The sequence below is a fragment of the Artibeus jamaicensis genome, unplaced genomic scaffold (genome assembly GCF_021234435.1).
Source record: "Artibeus jamaicensis isolate MK-2021 breed Jamaican fruit bat unplaced genomic scaffold, CSHL_Jam_final scaffold_612, whole genome shotgun sequence".
NCBI lineage: Eukaryota > Metazoa > Chordata > Mammalia > Chiroptera > Phyllostomidae > Artibeus > Artibeus jamaicensis.
In genome coordinates, this window is record NW_026522049.1 from 4,546,923 (window position 1) to 4,565,073 (window position 18,151).

Below are 18,151 nucleotides of genomic sequence, written 5' to 3' on the forward strand. Positions count from 1 at the left end.
TGACCAGAGAGGCGCTTCCCACACTCAGATGAACATAGGAATCGCCTGACCCATCTGCCGAGATGCAGGCTTTGGTGCAGTGGGTGTAGGGTAGAGCCCGAGATTTTTCATTTCTACCAGGCTCTCGGGAGATGCTGTCATTACTAGCGTGGGTACCACACTGTGAGTAGTCAGGGGTGACAGGAGGGGGAGGCCACAGTACGGGCAGAAGAAGAGAGGCCCACAGGGAGAAGGGCAGCAGAAAGGTGGAAGGCTGGCCAGGGTGGCACAGCACTGTAGGTGTCATGGGGGAAGTGAGGGGGACAAGAGGCCACACTCTGGGATGATCAGGCTGAAGAGACGGAGAGAGTCTGGGAATGGGGTACCCACCAGGTGCCCTTCAGGAGCGCGGTTTCTGCAGAGGGAATCAAAAGTTATTTGGGGGGAGTTAAGCATTAGTGGTACGTGAGACGGTGGAGGTTACATTTGGAATCGAATCATGCAAAATGTTGTTGCCTAAAGGAACTGTGGAAGTGGGGAGATAGTGGATGGGTTTGGTCAAGCAGAGGGCACCGCCGCATCCTGCACTGGGTGGGAGACAGGAACGTGGCCAGCGTGGGTCTGGTCCCTGTGCCCACACCCAAAGGTGCCCACAGGACTGATGGGAGATGCCGGGGGGTAGGAAGTCATTGAAGATGGACGTTGGGGATAGGATTGAAGACACCAGTTAAGGAAACAAAGAAAATACATATTTTTTTCCTCTAATGTAGAAAAAAAGAAAAATAATGGTGCTCTGGTCAAGATACCTTAGTGGACTCCCTCTGCTAGAACAGAGTGGTGACAGGGACACGCGGGGACACAGAACTGGGCCTAAACCCCAGGTCCTCGGCCCACTAGAGCAGACGTGCAGAGACAGACGGGTGATAAGTGGGGGGTGCTCACCCTCATTCTGGACTCCACGTCTGGGGGTGAAAAGCAAGGATGGGGGCTCAGGTTCCACAGAGCTCCATGCACTCCAGACATTCTTGCGCATAGAATATACCTGAGTCGCTCATTAAAATGCAGGTGTCAATTCGGTGGGGCCCGGGAGCCCCCACTTCCACCAAACTTCCCACTGTTGCCAGGCCACACACCTGCACTTGGACTCACACACCCCTGGAGCCAAGGTCAGCGGACGGGGGCCCAGGGCCAAGGGCCAGACCTGGCACCTGCCCATTTTCGTAAACAAAGTTTTATCAAAATTTTATGTATGTATGTATGTGTTGCCTGCAACTGCTTTCAGGCTACAACAGCAGAATTTAGTAGCAACAGAGACCATATAATTTGTAAAGCCAGACATATTCACTCTCTGGCCCTTTATAGGAAAAGTTTGCCAGCTACTGCTGCAGAGAAACTCTCGCCTGAGCCTACACTTGTATGATGATATTTACTGCAACCCTTTTGGAGGTAATGATGAAAATGGAAATAACTGCCCGTCGGTAGAGCAGGCAGATGATTCAGTCTGCAGTGTTTCCGTGCTGTAGACTGCGTCCGTTAGGGTGGGCGGGTGACAGCTGCATGTGTCAACACGTGTTGGTCTAGAAAACACATCTTGTTTTACAGTGTAAACCTAGGCAGAATAATGGTAAAATCTGCTTATGGGTGCACGACTGTGTCGCAGAATTATTAAAAGATGCCCGGAAAGGACGACTGTCTATTTCAGGCAGTGGTTACCCCGGTGACGGGTAAGAGCGGGGACAGCATCGAGGGCGGAGTTCACAGCCTTAGCTGTGGTGTGTCATTTCTTTAAAAAACTGGGAAAGAAGATAGCAAAACCGAAAGTTAATACTGGGTGCTGGGCACATAGTTTTGGTTTTCTCTCCACTTTTTGTGTTTCAGATATGTCAAACATTTGGAAAGAGTAAAAAGGAACAAGAAAGGAAAAAATACTCTGAGTATGCAGGCAGGTGTTCTGAAGTGCAGAGGGAGGATGGAGGCAGAGAAAGGTCATCACCTGAGGCCCTCTCCCCTCTGTCCCACTGTCAGAAATGGTCCCTTATAGTAGCTACTTTTGAGAGTGGTGAGCAGGTTTTGCCCTGTGACTAATTTCAAGCCCTCGCTTCTGGAGTGTGCCAACTCTGGAAGGCTTCCTCCTCTGAGTCTAGGGTGGAGGAGGAATTCCACTTTCCCTGCGACTGCCCCCTTTCCGCCAAGGCCGGCTTGCTGGTGGGGTGGTCGTACTGACGCCGAGGAGTGTGGAGCCCATGACAGCCTCCTCCTCTGGGGGGTGGAGGGGTGAGCCTGGGACAGCCTATCAGGGAGAAGTCAGAAGAGCCTTCAAGGTCCTTCAGGGGCGAACCTTTTGCTTTCGTCTGAGAGTCGCAGTGACCTTTTATCTCACCCAGGCCTGGACTCCCTCCCTCCTGACTTCCTGTGGGCAGGATTCCCTGAGCCCCTCCCTCTGAGCGTCTGCACTCAGCTGGACCCAGACCAGGCACACGAAACAGGAATCTCATCACTTATTTTCCAAGCAGCACCAAGGCAGCTTTATGGGAAGAGGTGCTACACAGTGAAGTTGGGGGTCCCAGCTCAATACTCAACCTTGCTTACATGCGAGGGATGCTCCGGTTCCAAGTCCATTTCGGCGTCTTCTAGAACCTTCTGTAGCATGCTGTTGTAAGGCTGGGGGGATGCTTTGGGCCAGATCATGCCCCAGGAAGTCCTGCTGGCTGGCACATAATAGCCTTGGGTCATGTGCCTTGTGTGTGTCAAGGTCAGTGCCAGCTGACGATCCGAGTGCCGCCTTCTTCTGAGCAGCAGCATCGTGAGTGGGCTCCGGCATGTTTTCTTGTTGGGAACTCACTCGGGTGGTCACCACTGCGCTTTGCTGGCTGTTACTGTGCAGAAATCTTGGCTGAGCATTGCCAGCACTCTAGGATTTTCAAGGGAAGCTAGAATGGGGATATTTTAGATGTGATTTTCTCAAAGTTTTAAATTTGGCAACTAAGTCAAAAATTTGAAAAAAATTATGTTGAAAAAAAGCACAAGTTAGAGCCACATATGGCCTATAGGTTAAGTTTGCAGGCGACCTCAGAACAATAGAGGGAAAGATCTGAGCGTCGTAAGCAAGCTAGTTTGTGGCTAATAAGCCTGGGCGTTTGGCCTCACCCACCTGGGTGCATGCCACCAGCCTTCTGTTGCATCTGACGGCAGCAGAAGAAAGGGCTTGATTGGGGGAAGCAATGGATGTGCCAGGAGGCAAAGGCACAGAGCAGAGCAGCCACAGCCTCACTCCAGGGACCATCAGGACGCCTCGGTGGCCTTCCCACAACCTCGGGGAGGCACTGCATGAAGCAAGATGCGCGTCGGTGAGGGAGCTTCTCGTCACCGTGATACCTCATTTCTGTCCCTTCTCGCTCCCATTGTGGCCTCGGGAGGGTGCTGGGGAGAAAGTCTGAGCGCTGTGCCTGACTTCTCGGGTCTGTCTCAGACACTCCGCAGTCTCACTGTGGGGGCGACTGTATCTTAAATAACTGCTCTTCTCACCAAACCCACTGCTACCTCTCTTTTTCGTGAGTTTTGTTTTTCATCCTTGCTAAGCTGAGCCCCTAGGAGTAACATCAAAATAAAGGACTCAGTGTCTAGATAGACTTCCCAATACACACAGAGTGTAATTGTGAGAGTGGCAGGGGGCAGGCAGCCCGGGTGCGTTGGGCTGGGCCCCAGCCAGAGGAGGCGTGCCCGGCACCACGCTCCTCTCCCCAGCCAGCGGAGGAAACTGCAGTCCTCACTCATGCCTTGCAGGCCCAGCCAGACCGGAAGCCCTGCATCCCGCGGAGAACATCACCACCTCGGGGACCTCGACCTCCCTTTCAGCCTCTTTTTCCTGGATATTGATTTTCAGCAAAAGGAAGCTTTATTGCAAAATTGTTAATTAGAAGGATTTTGGGGTTATGAAGAGCTCGATTTCACTATCATGCTCTGCCACAAAGTGAAGTTGGGTGTTTTTTAAAAATATCGTGGAGCCTTAGTTCCCCACATGTGAACCGGAGTTAACAATATTGGCCTCGTAAAGACATGGGGGGCATTGAACCAGCCGCAGGCGGGGGCGTTTGGACTCCGGGGCGGCTGGCGATGCGTCTGGTGGCAGGGCTGCACATCTGGGCGTTGCTTGGGGCTCCCTCCTTCCACCTGAGTCTGCCTACAGCATGTCTGAGCCATTGCATCTCTTCGTACCCCATAGGGAAGGGTGGGGAGGCAGCAGCCAGAATGCCCTGGACTGGGGTGGGGTGTGGGCTCCCCACGCTGACATCTGTCATACCGCCCTTTCCTGCTGTCTCTCTGGACGAGGATCCGAATTTCTCTGTGCCTTTACTTTCCTATCATGAGGCTGCCCATGACCTCAGTGCCAGGACTCCTGTGTGTTTCAGCCCTCTCCTGGCTAGAAAGTGCTTTTCTCATGGGCTTTGCTGTGTGGGTGCTACGTATTACTGTGAGTAGGAACTTTGGGATGACAGACAAATGCATCTGAAGAGGAAATGTTGGAAAATAATCTGATAGAGAGCTCCATTTGGTATTGGGCCTTTTATCAAGGCCATAACCTAAACCACTTTATGGAGTTAGGTAATGACATTATCATGTCCGATAACGAAGGGCAGCAGAGACAGAAAGGGAGGCCTCGAGGCCCCCAAGTCCAACGAGGAGCATGCGGGCGGCAGAGCTGGGGAGGCTCCAGTCGGGCAGGCTCTTCTCACTGGTAGGAGCCGGGAAGCTGGTGGCTCTGGACTCCCGGGCCAGGTGCGGGGAGTGGGCCGGGCCGAAGGCCTGGAGACAGGGAGACGGTCAGGAAAACAAGGAGGTTTGAGACCCTGGGCCACCCCTGGTCCTCCTTTGGCTGTGGAGAATTTTAAAGGACTCACCCTTTAAGACTTAACCTGCTTTTGGTTCAGTGGAATTGGCTCCAAAACCTCTCATTCAACCCTTTGGGTGCTCAGCACCCCTTGCCCCCTGGACTGTCTTCACAGCTCCCCTTCTTTTCCCAAAGTGACCCCAGAGTTTCTGGCTGGCTCCTCAGGATACACATGCCTAGACAGTGCCCGCAGACCGGGCCGTGTTCTGAGTTACAGAAGGCTTGCAAGTAGCAGTGTGCTGGGTCCCTCTGGGGAAGGCTAATGACAGATGAAGGAAGGCCAGACGTGAGGGCCCGTGGGCCCCGAGTGGGCGGGGTCTTCCCCAGAGGTGTATTTGTTCCTCCTCGGCCCTCCCGCCACCTGTCTGCCCCTTTCCCCATCGGTGTCCGTGGTGGTCCTGGCCTCTCCTGCCCTCCCCCCAGCAGATGCTTTCTCCTTTCTGCTCTGGGGCTGTTTCGGGGAGGATGGAGAGGAGTGGAGGGTTTTGGAGCACTGCCTCTTATGCTGTCAGGCTCCAGCATTAGAATCTTGGAAAGGCTCCACCTGGGAAAGAGTTCCAGAGAAAACAAACCTCAGATCCCGGCTCAGATGGGAAAAGGCTTGTGTTCGCGGAGGCAGCGTCAGGGACCTTGGCAGAGGCTCGGACAGGCTTGGCCCCCCGCCCGTGATGGGTCTGACATGGGGCCTTCCAGGGCCCGGGGGTGCTGCGTGGCCTCCACCAGAGATTGCACTCTCCAGCTATAATGATGTTTTTCACAGGAGTTGTAGCCCTGGGATCTCCAGTGAGCCAGCAGCTTTTGTTGTTCTGAGTGTTTATGTCCTAACTAAGGCAAGAAAGATTTTAAGGGGCCGAACACCCCTCTCATCTTTCTTTTCCTCTCTCACTCTCATACAGTTGTCTTCCTCTTGGAGGTTAGCTGAGTTTCTTCTGTGGGAGAGAAGGTGCCAGCAAGAGGGTCTCGAGGCCTGTAGGATCATCACCCAAGTCCTAGGAACCATCTTTCCAGCCCTGGGAACTGCCCAGAACAGCGGTGCTGGGTACCAGTTCAGGGCACCCTGGTCCGAGAAGGGGGGCGGGGGTTTGGACATTAGGGAAGGGGGCTGGCAGAGGCCATGGCAATGGCAAGTCCTTCTTCCCCGACTCCCTTGGACAGTTCGTTAATGCCACCGCGCCGTACTGAGAGGAGAATGCGCCTAGGTTTTATGCCTAAAATAAACTGGGCGCCCCCACAGGTAAAGCAGTGTGAGAGCAGGAGCGGGGAACACCTGGATTTCTTTTTGGCATTTTGCATATAAGAAAACTTTTCCCTGTGTTTTTGCACTTGGGGCTCAATACTGACCATTAATTCCCCCATGTCTGCCTCTCCTGCCAGGGGTCTTTTCAAACATAGACAATCATGGGATATTAAACTTGAAGGACAATAGAGACCATCTAGTCCCATCAACTCACTATATATATGAGGAACCTGAGGTCCAGAGTGGGGAAATGTCTTACCCAAGGTCACATGGTGAGTTACCTCCTTTGACTTTTGAATGCAGAACAGACCCCTTCCCCACCAATGTTGATTTTTAAGGTCTCAAGATCTCATTACATCTCCATGTGTCCCAGAGGACTGGGGGAGGACCAGGGGCCCTTGTGGGATTGGTCCCAGCATCCCTAAGGTGAGAGGAGTTTTCCAGGGAGGACGCTTCAGAGGGCCTAAGTCAGGGTTGTCTGGGAGGCACGAGAGGGCCCATGGCCTGGAGAGGAACACTGGCTTCCCAGGCACGAGGGCGCCCTTTGTCCTGGTCAGCACAGGGAAGCTACTGCAGACACGTCCTCCCTTGCGACTGAGCCCCCCCTCTAAGCATGTCATGGTGGTCCCCTCCAGCGCCACGAATCTGACCCTGCTCCCTGCAGAGGGAAGGCTCCCAGAGTCCCGGACCTGTTTGGATGAGGAAGAGGGCAAGTGTCGGGGCAGCCAGTTCGACCTGGGCCGGGGCCCAGCTGCCCTCAGTGCCCTCCTCCCCGTGCCCCCATGCAGCTTTTCTGCACTGGCAGGCTGGCACTGCTCGTGTCTGCACACGCACGCGAACACACACCCTCTACAGACATCATCTCACCAACATTATTTTGACCTGACTTTGACAGAAACACCTCCTTTTGGAGGTGCAGTTGGGAACACATCTCTGGACATCCCCATTCAGTCCAGGGCAGTGTGGCCAGAGGGGCTGAGCTGTCCTCCTTGCTTGGGGCTGCCCGTCCCCTGTGAGACCTGACCTCACGAGACAGCTGAGGGGTTAGTTATCATTTCCTAAACCTTCCGCTGGCCTGGCAAAATGAGATGAAAAAGCCAGTGAGAAGGAGCAGGCAGGCTTGGAAGTGCAGAGCACCTCCCCCTTCCCAGTGCGGTGAGAGGTGGTCTGTGAGATTCCAGCTTCTCGGATTAGAAGTGTCCCTCCCGTGTCCCTTGAGAATGTGAGTTCTGAGAAAACGTTCTCCACCACCTCGCAGCCCTCTGGCCACCCTGGCAGTCACACCCAGTCCCCCCCCATGCATCAGCTTGCCCGTCAGGGGCTCCCCCACTGAGAGGAGGCCGCCTGGCTCTTCCACCCTCCAGCCCAGGCCCCGCCCCGGACATTTTGCTCACTTCCCTTCCTCGGCTCTGCGGAGGCAGCAGCAAAATGGAGTTTCCGATTTCTCTGACCACGCTCGGTTTTAAGTTAATTTCCTCCCCTCCCCTGTTGCTGACAGTTCGTTTAGCTATTTCCAGTGTGTCTGCATCCGTATCTCCAGCTCTTCCCCCTTTCAAGCTCCCTCTCTGCTTCCCCTCCTAGTTTTGATCTTCTTTGGGGGATTTGGGTTTTACTTTATTTTGCTTTTTTCTGTTTTTCTGTTTTGTTTTTGTTTTTGTTTTTTATAGGTTTCAGAGAAATTATGTTGAATCCAATAAGCCTTCCTGGACATTCCAAGCCTCTTAACCATGGCATCTATGTTGAGGATGTCAATGTTTATTTCAGCAAAGGACGTCATGGCTTTTAAAAACTCCTTTTGAGCCTCCCTGATTTGATGTCACCTGGGTAGGCTGGGCCCTCGCAGAGGCTGGAAGCGCTAGGCGTCGCTGTCTTTGGATCTGGGGATGCTAAGTAGGAACTGCATGAGCCACCGGTGCCCACACCCTAAACGCCGCCTAGACGGGTGTCCTCCCACCCACCGCCAGCAGGGTCGCCCCTTCCTTCCAGTCATCACTGTGCTCCTTGTTGTCTGGCCTCCGAGGCAGCTCCCGCCACCATCTTTAGAGCCAATAAAGAGAATTAAAAACCTGTGCACCAGGAACCATCTTTTAAACATGCTAGCCATTCTCTTGCTTTGCAAAACAACCCAACCGGCCCAAGAAAGCCTGCTGAAGTCCAGCCCTGCTCCGGCCTCACTGGCCCTGCTCAGAAGCGCGGGGGTCTCCCTGGCTCAAGTCTTAGTCACCTCGTCGCCCGCAGCCTCCAGTGGGGAAGAGCGCCTGAGCAAAGGTGGAGCTGGTGCGGTGCGAGGAGGGGAGCCAGGCCGAGCGTTGGCACCAGATTAGGTCTCAGAGGGAAGAATGGAGACCAGTCATTTTCTGTGCTTTGGTTTTTTTTGTTTTTTTTTTTTTTGGTGGAGAAACCCGTACATGTTTTTGGACACAGTCTCCCCCGCTTCCTCTCTTCTTTGGAGCGGCTCGCAGTGAGTGCCGTGTTAGAAACCCCCTGAGGGGGCTTCTTCAGGCCTGCTCCCTGGCCCCTAAGCCTGCCGCCGTGACACCCGTGGGCTGCAGGCGGTCTTGCCTGTGAACTGGCTGCCTGCTAGGACACAAGGGCCTGGGGAGCCGGGGACCAAGGCCTCTCCTGGTAGTCCGTGATCCTGGGATCGGTTCCTTCCCCATTCTCACTTGTTCTTGACTCAGAGAACGTTCGGAACCCAGTGGAGTCGCCAGTTCAAGGCCAACGGGACGTGAAGGGGAAGAGAAGTAACACTTGGCCTCCTCCAGCCCCTCTCATGGCACCAGTGGAAGTTTCATCCTGGTCTCTGGTCAATATGTGTGTTTGCCTTGCTTGATTTGACTCGCTTGCTTTGTCTCATGCCTTACTGTGTGGCCACCCTCTCCCAAAGAGGGGGTTATTCCCCCAACTTCAACTTGACCCCCTGGGGAGAGGGCAGGGATGACTGTCCCCTGCTTTGATAAGGAAGGTGCAGTTTTAGGGCCTGAACCCCTCCCAGATTTTCTGCCACATTGGCTGAGTGGACTTTGGGGCGGGTTCTGTGGCCCCTGCCCACAGTGCCTCCGTCATGGGCAGTCGGTACGGGTGGCCCCCGTGATGGTAGAGGGCCTGGAGCAGGGGCCTCCCTGGGGGGCTTTCAGGGCGAAGGGGTGGTGGCTGTAGCCCACCGAGTTCTGGGTGGCCGTGCACAGCAGTGGGTCGCAGGCTCTCCGCCTTTGGCAGACTTACCCAGGGCTAAAGGTTCCCACTTAGGTTCCTGTCCTGGGTCCTGGGGGATGGTGGCTCTTCATGCCAGGTGCCCAGCCTGATTCTGCAGATGCTCCCATGGGGTTTAAAAATGCGAAGCTTTCCGAGTTCTTGCCCAGTATCTGGGGCGGCCTCCCAGGCACCTGAGTGTCCAGAGTGTCGCACAGGACGCAGCGTCTCTCCAGGGCCTCGCGGTGTGTGCTCACCCAGCCCCTCTAAGCCCCCTGCCGTCCTGCCCCCACCGTGTCAAGGCGGGCTGTCCCCGCTTGTGTCCTGCCAGCCCTTTGGGCCAGGGCCTCCTCCCGAGTGTGGCTTTAAGGAGTCGTCAGCCTGAGGGTGATGTTTTTAATTATTGTAATCATTACCTCATTTCCAGCCTCCCAGGCTCCACCCACCCAGCACCCTTCACTCTGCCGCCCTGCTCACCTTGTGCTATGACAGTGGGGCGCCATGTCTCCATAGGGACTCATAGGAGTGTTCAGTGTCTAGTTTCTTAATAAACACTTTATTTTCTAATGAAATGACTGGGTCAGACCTCTTATTTGGCAATTTTTCAGAGAATGCAGAAATTCTAAGCTACCCACATTCCACCCCCCCATTTTACTGTTAACCTTTTAAAGAAGTTTCTTAGCTCAAGTCCTTTTGCAGAGGCATTTACAATCTGTTTCATTGGTTGCTTTGATTGAGACACCTTCAAATAGGTAAAGTTCATTCAGCGAAGTGTTTCCTCATCTTACTAAGAAATTAGAGGCACAGAGAGGTCGAGTGGTTCACCCAGGGTCACACAGCACAAGAGGCAGAATCAGGATTCAAACCCGACTCCCCAGACACTGCTCAGATGACCAAGACGCTTGCCTCCGTGGTAGCTGGGGACGGTTGTGTAGTCCGAGTGGCCAAGCCTTACGGAGATCCTTTCATCAGAGCTGATATATAGGGGGTTCAGGGATGGCTCAAGGGATCCTTTATCTTTGATGCACCATCAGGCCAGTGGGGTGGGAGTGGTTTTGTCTCTTCCCTGTGGGTCTTGGGAAGGTGACCCTGCCCAGAGGAAGATCAGGTTCCAGGCTTTTACAGGCCGACCTGCTGAGCATTTATACCCTGACCCCCAACACACTCAGGTGGGCCAGACTCTCCTGGTGGGTCTGGTGTGGGCTGCTGAGGTGGGGCAGTGGGGGGGGGGGGTTGGCAGAAGACTCCCGGAGTTCTACTGAGAATAGAATGCTGGCTGGGCCCACCGTGCGCTCTGGCTTCCCAGGCCCCGTCCCAGCTAGGAAGGTTGGAATGCCTTCTGTAACTTTTAATATCTTCCTTTGAGGAGGCAGGGACTCTGGATGTGGGAGATTTGGAGCAGGAGTGGAGGTCAGGGGCTGGGGACAGGCTCCCGGCTGCACTTGGACCCTTCAGCAGGCCCCAGCAGGCTTGGTGTGAGCTCACTGACATAGCGGGAAGGGTGAGACAGGAAAGTAAGGTGGGTGAACTCAAGGTGAGGTCGACCTGGGAACTGATCAGGCTAGGTTGGTGCTTTTCCCCTCACCCCACTTACTTAATCTCCTGTTTAAATCTGGTTTGGTTGACCCTGCCCCCCCACCCCCCCCCCGTCATGTAAGTTCCTCTCCACTAGAGAGACCTGGGGACTGGGCTCTGCATTCTCGTTCTCAGCAGCTCCTGGGGCAGGGGACAGGGTTGTCCCAAGAATGGGGACTGTCTCTGGGGCCACCAGGAGCATTTCTTTAATAGCAGGAGAGAGACTTTGACTCGTTTCAATGTGGGAGGCAGCCAGTGCCTGGGCGTAGAGATGATGACCAGGCGTGGTCCCTGAGGAGATGGCAGGGAAAACACGGGATGCAGGAGGGGGTGCTGGCATCAGCTGTGTGTGTGTGGGGGGAGCTCTCCTGTGTAGCAGGGAGGAAGAGGGAGGGGTGGGGGTTTCGAGGTTTGGGGGTAAGGGAGTGGAGGGGTTCTCGTCTGGTGGCTTCTGTTTCACCTCTGAAGTGGAAGGCAAGGCCTCACGCTGCCAGTGAGCAGATAGACGTGAGCAGAGTCGAGAGGGTCTGAAGCAGCAGCAGCGGAGATGATGGCAGATGGCTGGAAGCGCGGAGAAGTTGCTGGGCAGAGCCGGGGCCAGGCGAGCGTGGAGAGCACACTCCATGTGCAGGACTCTGTTCCCCGTGCTTTCCTGCTGGGTCCTGAGGCCCCATGGTACTTAGCCTGCTGTGAGAGGCTCCTGGGCAGTCGGGCTGGCACAGGAGGACCTGCAGGGCTGAATTCAGCCGGGGAGGATGGCGGCCTTGTGCAGGGAGGCTCAGTGGACCGGCGAGACCTGTGGCTCCCTGGCCTTCGGGGTTTGGAATCTCCCACAGAATTTCGCAGTGGCTTTGTTGGCCTTCGTCTTACATTATGGGCCTGAGGGGATTTCGTGACAGAGGTTCACGGCAGACAGAGGCCATGAACCCGATGTTCTTGCCCTGTGCTCTGTGCATCTTCATTTTGGAGGGAGGGGTCGAGGGGCGCTGGCTCTGAGCCCCAGTCCCTGAAGTGGTGAGGCTGGGGGACTCACCGTGCCCTTGAGAAACTGTGGGCTGTTCCGGGGCACAGTCTGGAGAGGACCCGACTGTCCCGCTAGGGTTGCAGGACTGGGTCCTAGAAGTGGTTGCCGAGCTCCACAGAAGAGGCTCCCTGTGGTGGAGCCTATTAGTACTGACCTATTAGGTGTTCAGCATTAGTACTGACCTGGGTGTCGAACTCAGGAAGCACCTCCTCAGAGCCAGGCGCATTGTCCCCGCCAGGGAGCCGAGGCTCAGAGTCCATAACCAGCCCAGGTGTTCACAGCTGTGACCCACTGGCAGGACCGGCACAGGCCTCCTCAGCTTGAGAGTGCTCTCGGCCACTGTGCCATCCTGGAGGCTCCATGCTCCTAGACCCCCATCCTCACTCCCAAGGTAAAGTCTTTCAGGGGTCTCGGGGGCTGGATGCCATCCTTAAAGTCCTTCCGCAACCACCTGAACAGGGCGATTTTAAGGACTTGGCAGAAAAGACTGTCTGCAATGTCGGTCCCTTACCCTTCCTAGCATTTGGGGACCCTGGCTGCCTGACAGCTCAGTTGGTCTCAGAGCTAAGATTCATCACCTGGTTTCAGTTGGTGAGATTCCAGAAACAATGGCGGTACCTTCAGTGTCAAGGAGGACTTGTAGGAAGAGACATCCTGATTCTCAGGGTGCCTGGTGAGGCTGCCTGGGTCTGGGCAGGTGGGAGCAGCTTCAGACAGGAAGGGAGTGACTTCCACACCATTTGCACTTTCTTCAGCTCACCACAGAGGCCTCCCGGGGTGCCTGAGCTCAGCCCCATGCTCCTCCCCCAGGGAAAGAGCACAAGCTACGCACATATAGTTTGGAAGTCGCCTCTGGGCTGTCCCGTCTGTCCCTTCTCCTGTGGGAATAGTTTCCTGCAGCCAAGCTCCCAGCAGCTACCCTCTTGCCACCTCCCAGCCACAGGCACGACCTCAGCACGGTGTACCACATCTCTCCCGGCTCAGCCCAGTTCCCAAAGGTCAAGGCCAGGCATGGATGGAGCAGAAGCACCTTGGATATGGTGGTAGTGAGGAGCAAGGCAGGGTGTGATGCCAAGGAGACAGCCCAGGGCTGGGCGGGTCAAGGCAGGATGACTTCACTGCTGTGTAGCCTCCTGAGCAAGGCTAGACTTGGATTTGGCCAAGGACCTGGTCTCTTCAGGTTTACTGCTCAAGCTTGCAGGTTGCTGCCGGGGTGACTGAAAAACAGTCAAGTGAGGGAGGAGGAGGGAGGGAGGCCCTGGCTCCTCTGAGGCTCCTGGGGAGGGACAAAAGGACAGCTCCTCAGGGTGACAGAGCGGGGGTGACATGGCAGCGTGGAGGATAAAGCGGTGGGGAGGCTGGATTGTGCAGTGGACCTAGAGCTCTGCTGCTCACCCACTGGGTTCCCACGTTAGTGCTGGGGAGGGGGAGCTGCCTGCAGCCTCCTTTTCCTGAGTTAGCATCTGCCTGCAGGGATCTTGTTACTGCCCCCTGCACTTCCCACCCCCAGGAAAGCAATCTAGATCTCCCAGAGCTGAGTAAGCCTCTTTCTTCAATCCTACTTGGACCCAAAAGTGAGTTGAAGGAGACATGCTGGCAAGAGATAAGGCTCCTCGTCTGCTGTTGGGGGTGATTCAGAAGTTCCACCAGGATTCTGAAGCCCATTTGGGTGGGATTTTAATCCTGATTCCTCCTCCTTGGTAGGTAAACTGTCCTCAAGTGACCCCACCTTCCCCTTGGGATTTAAGCTCCTATCCAGGGGAATAAGGTTGAAAACCTGTCTGCATTTCATCACTTTCTGTCAGGTCACATTTCTCCTGTCATGAACTGTCTGGTGTGTACCTGAGAGGGCCCATCTGCCTCACCACCCTTGGCTTAGAGGCGGGTGTGCACATCTTGTTCAAGTGTGTGTGCGCCCCAGGTAGGGGGAGAAGATGCCCCTGAGGCTCACCTCTGATGGGGCAGGGGGCTGTTGGAGAGGCATGGGTCATGGGCACACAGAGGATGCTGAGGGCTCAGTTTGCGTCAGAGGCCTCTGGCCCCGGTTGTGACCAGGCCCACACAGGACCCATTTGGAAAGGAATTGAAGGTACTTGAGGTAGAGAGGAAAGGCGGGATCACCTAACTCCCAGATAACAGCCAGAGCTGTGGGAGAAGTCCTGGCTGAGGGCTTCGGTGAAACTTAACCCTAGAAAAGGGATGCGTGAGCCTCCTATACTCGTACCACAGGCAGCCCTGGGTGTCTCCAGGTCGCAGTGGTTGCCCATGACCCTGTGCAAATGGGAATTGCTCCAGGCCTCTCTGATGCCAGTGAACCTGACTTTGATTCGGCGGAGGGCAGAGAGAGGCACATGTGGCAAGAAGAATGGAGCTTGGCTTTTCTGAGAGGCAAAGACATTGACCAGTTAGTTCTCTCTTGACCACTAGGAGTGATGTCAAGTGATGTCTGAGAACTTGGAGGGTGGGTCAGAACTCCCACCCAGCTATGGAGAGGCTGGGAGGGAGGAGGAGTGAGGTGCCCAATGGTGTGAGATCTAGGGCCGTGGTCCCTGGCTCGTGGCTTTGTCAGAGTTTGAGGGACAGGGTGTCCCATCAGCTCAGAAAGCCCCACCGCACCTGGCTTTGGTGAGGGGCGCTGGAGGCCTTGGTGGCTAACAGTGACAGACAACTTGTCTCTGGGCTGTCCTTTTCTCTCAGTTTCTGCCACCAACAGCAGCAAAGTGAAGCCTGGTTCTGCCTTGGGGGGCTCACTGGAGCGGCCTGTTTGCCTTAAAAAGACACACCCTCCCCTCTCCTGTCCCAAGTCCATTCTGCAGTAGGTGGGGCAAGGCCCTGTTCCCGGTGAAGGACTTCATTGCTACTAGTGTGGCCTAGGTATTTCTCTCATGGAGCCCTGGAATACCACCAGCTTTGGTACCGGGAAGCTCGCACTAGCGTTGCCCTCTTTTAGCCCTCGTGTAACTTGAGAATTCATTGCAGTGGTCTTCACTCCGTAGGCTGGCAGCAGCCTTTGAGCAGACGTCTCAGGACGCTGGCCCCTGGCGCACCTCCCGGGGAAAGCCCTGCGGTCATGGGACCGGCGTCTGTGCCCAGTGTCTGTGATGTTGTTCTTTCAGCCGCACGGGCCTAGGGGAGTGTTCATGTCACACAGCCAGGTTCTCCAGGGTGTCGGGAGCACGTGACATGGAGAGTTTGAAGCTGACAGGGGTTAGACTCCATGACCCAGCAGACCCTGCGCCTGCATAGCTCTCTCACGTCCAGTCCTGCTCAGCACTGGCCAGACTGGCAGTCTCCCAGATCTGCCCGCCTGCCACTGAAGTTGAGAAGAATGGGTCCTAAAGTCTGTGTCCAGGGCCCTCCTACCAACAGTTGCAGGGAGAAGGAAAATTCCAGAACACAGGCCAGCTGCTAACTGAATCCAGCCAATGTCTTATATATACATCAGAGTGTCAGAGTTCCATTGGTGTTAATTCTGAGAGAAAACTCACATGACAGAGAGTCAGAGGAGAAATCTCAACACAGTTTTTGTCATGAGCATCAGCCTCTGACAGCTCGGGCTGGCCAAGGGGACACAGCCAGGACCCCTGACTCACCTCGATGGTTCCCACTCAAGGGCCGCAGCTCCAGACCGAAGCCTTTCACCCCAGCGGGGGCCAGAGGCTGAGCCGGCCAGTGAGGACCTGTGTCGGCGAGGGGCAGAGAAGGCCTCACCAGTAAGGAACGTAGTGTGAGAATGACCCTCCTGGGAGAATTTAAACCCCGCGTCGGTGTTTGAACGGCTCTCGGAATCATTCAGTCTTTAAGGCTGTCCGTCTGGCGTTCCTTGCTACCATGACAGACAATGGCCGCCTAGTGTCTTCAATACTGAATGGCTCGCCTGGTCGTTCAGAAGGTCAGAATAACCCTGCTGCATACTTTCAGGATGATGTCTTTGGCCACCTTTGCCATTATATTGGGTCAACCACTTGACCAGCTTCTGTCCCACATGTATTGGTGGCTTTTCTGGGCAACGCCTTCGCCTCTGTGGTACGACGGTCCTCTCCCAGTTTGCAGTGCCCGCCTTGCAGAGAACCCTGTCGCTCTTGCTCTGGTTTTTAGATCAGTGATCTAAACTCCTGTGGCTGCCGCAGTGTTTCCCTTCAGTCTCACAAAGTGCCATGAGCCCATCGAATAACTTGGGAGACTGTTGTGTGTGGTACAGCCACCTCCTGCAGGCTCATAGTGCACACAGGGACATTAAAGGCCCTGGGAAGTCCCACTTCACATCTTCCTGTCCTGCCGTGTTCCAAGTCCAGTTGAACAGAGACAGACTGCTTTCCGTTCAGTACCTGTTAATAGACTGACCTGCACACTTGGGGAACAAAGACTGTGGCCCATGGTTCAGCAGGAAGCTTTACAAAGAAGAACCAAGCAGGATGTGTTGGTCAGCCCCCAGCCCTCTGGTATCAAGAACTACAGACAGGACACCTTCGCCCAGCCGTAGGCTCCACCCCTGCCCCTCCCTCTGCTTTGCATGGAGGCAGAAATGCCCTGGGGGCTGCTGGGCAGGCACAGGGTTGGTTCACTGAGGTACCTCAGAAGACAGTGGTAAGTCATTTCCCATAAGAGCCCAAGGCTTCAGCACTAAACCCGGCCACCCTTCTGGGCTGGTCGGGAGGCCTCACCTAGCGGTCGAACACAGACACGAAGACCTGGAGCCCGGCGTCACCACTGCTGCCCACAGAAGGACTGGGGTAAGTTACCTTTCCTTGTTCTGTATTTGTCTCTGAGCTGAGACAAAACACCCTGCCTGCCTTGGGACGTGCCCCAAGTGCCATGCCCCCATGGTCACTCTTGCCTCCGAGTGGGGACATCTTTTGGTCCTTGGGTTCCGCTCTCTCTGCCGAGTGTCTCAGCGAATCACCTGGGGAGAGTCACCTTTGATCACCCCCACCCCCCTGAATCCTGGGAGGCGGGAAAGCAAGGGGAAGGTGGGAAGAGGGAGTGAGAGAGCCACCGTTTGGGTGAGGGCTGGTGGATTTCTCCGGATGAGGAAGGAAGCAGATGCTTGGGGGTTAAGGGACCCTCTGTCACAGTCGGACAGGGCCGGGTGGGGGTTCTCGGCGAGGTTTTCCAACTTTGATCTCAAGAAAGCAGCTCTGCCTAACAAATAGTTTGAAATGTCAAGGAATAAATGTTAAAGCTTGAGGGGTGGCTCTCCCGGGACTGAGTTGCCTGGGCCGGTTGGGCAGGCAGAGAGGGACACGGCAGAATCCTTCACATAAAGATTCTGACTTGGTTTTGTGATATTTAAGGAAAAAAGAAAACTCTGAATTATTTATAACACAGAAAATGGAAGCGGGCTGTATAGGAGTGGCCGGGCTTCGCTTGATAGTTCACTGTCTATTAGTCATCTGCCCCATCCTTGAACTCGAGAAACTTTTCCCATTGCTGACACCCCATCAGTCTCTCCTTGAGTTATCTATATGTTACTACTGTTGTTATTTCAGTTAGGAAAATTCGTGTCCTTTGATACAGGAGTCCAGGGGAGGTAGTTTCTAGAAATGATGGTTGCTAAAAGCAGGAGCTGTCTGTTTCCCCTGAGACGTCCTTAGCGTGTTTTTTGGACCTCTTTCTACCCTGTCAGCTCCAGCCTCGCCCCACAGACAAGGGTTCAGGGCCGCTCAGTGTGGGTGGGAAGCGTCTCGGTTTTGGCCTGGCCGGCAGTCGGCCATGTTGGTCTGGGGAGGGGCATGTTAGTTCTCAGTTGTTTCATCTGAAACAGTGGGGGCAAGTGTGATGCTCCTCTTCTGGGTGTGAAGGGTGTGTGAGTGATACCGTGTATTCCAAACGCCTCCATACCTGGGTAGTTAGAGTCAGGTGGGGCAACAGCATCTCAATTACGTGAGTGGGGAGAAAAAGGAGGTAAAGAAATTAAAAGGGAAAAATCAGAAGTGATGGGAGTTTTGGTGGTAAAGCTTGAGAGAATGGAGTATTTCTTTCTGTTTATTGTGGTCAGTGATGTTGCTTAGATGTTTTTTTGAAAGTGCTTCTTTCTGGTTCATAAGCATATCCCGATTCTAGAGCATGGCTAACTGAAATCCACCGATTCTCTCAGGATTGCAGTTCAGTTGGAAATTACAAGCTTCATATACTGTGCATTCCCTTGTCACAAATAATCCAATGTGCTGTGGTCATTGTCCCTGTGATTGTTTCTGCACACCCTGGACACTCTCGGAGATGCGTACCGATGGGGCTAGTTTGGGCACTGTTTGGG

General features: G+C 54.7%; 1 protein-coding gene across 4 annotated transcripts in view; it reads left to right on the top strand.

Annotated features, from left to right (window-relative positions):
* NTRK3 (neurotrophic receptor tyrosine kinase 3) overlaps positions 1 to 18,151 on the top strand; it is a 264,555-nt gene that overhangs the window by 176,713 nt on the left and 69,691 nt on the right. The window contains exons 14-15 of one of the 4 annotated variants that reach the window (XM_037145059.2): positions 6,242 to 6,376; positions 7,772 to 9,758. The exons of 2 other annotated variants lie outside the window; for them this stretch is intronic. In XM_037145059.2, the coding sequence (XP_037000954.1) occupies positions 6,242 to 6,376; positions 7,772 to 7,890 (254 nt within the window). In that variant the 3' untranslated portion in view covers positions 7,891 to 9,758. Of the gene's footprint in view, positions 1 to 6,241; positions 6,377 to 7,771; positions 9,759 to 18,151 lie in introns of those variants that run through there. One more of the 4 variants, XM_053658988.1, reaches the window with a different exon arrangement.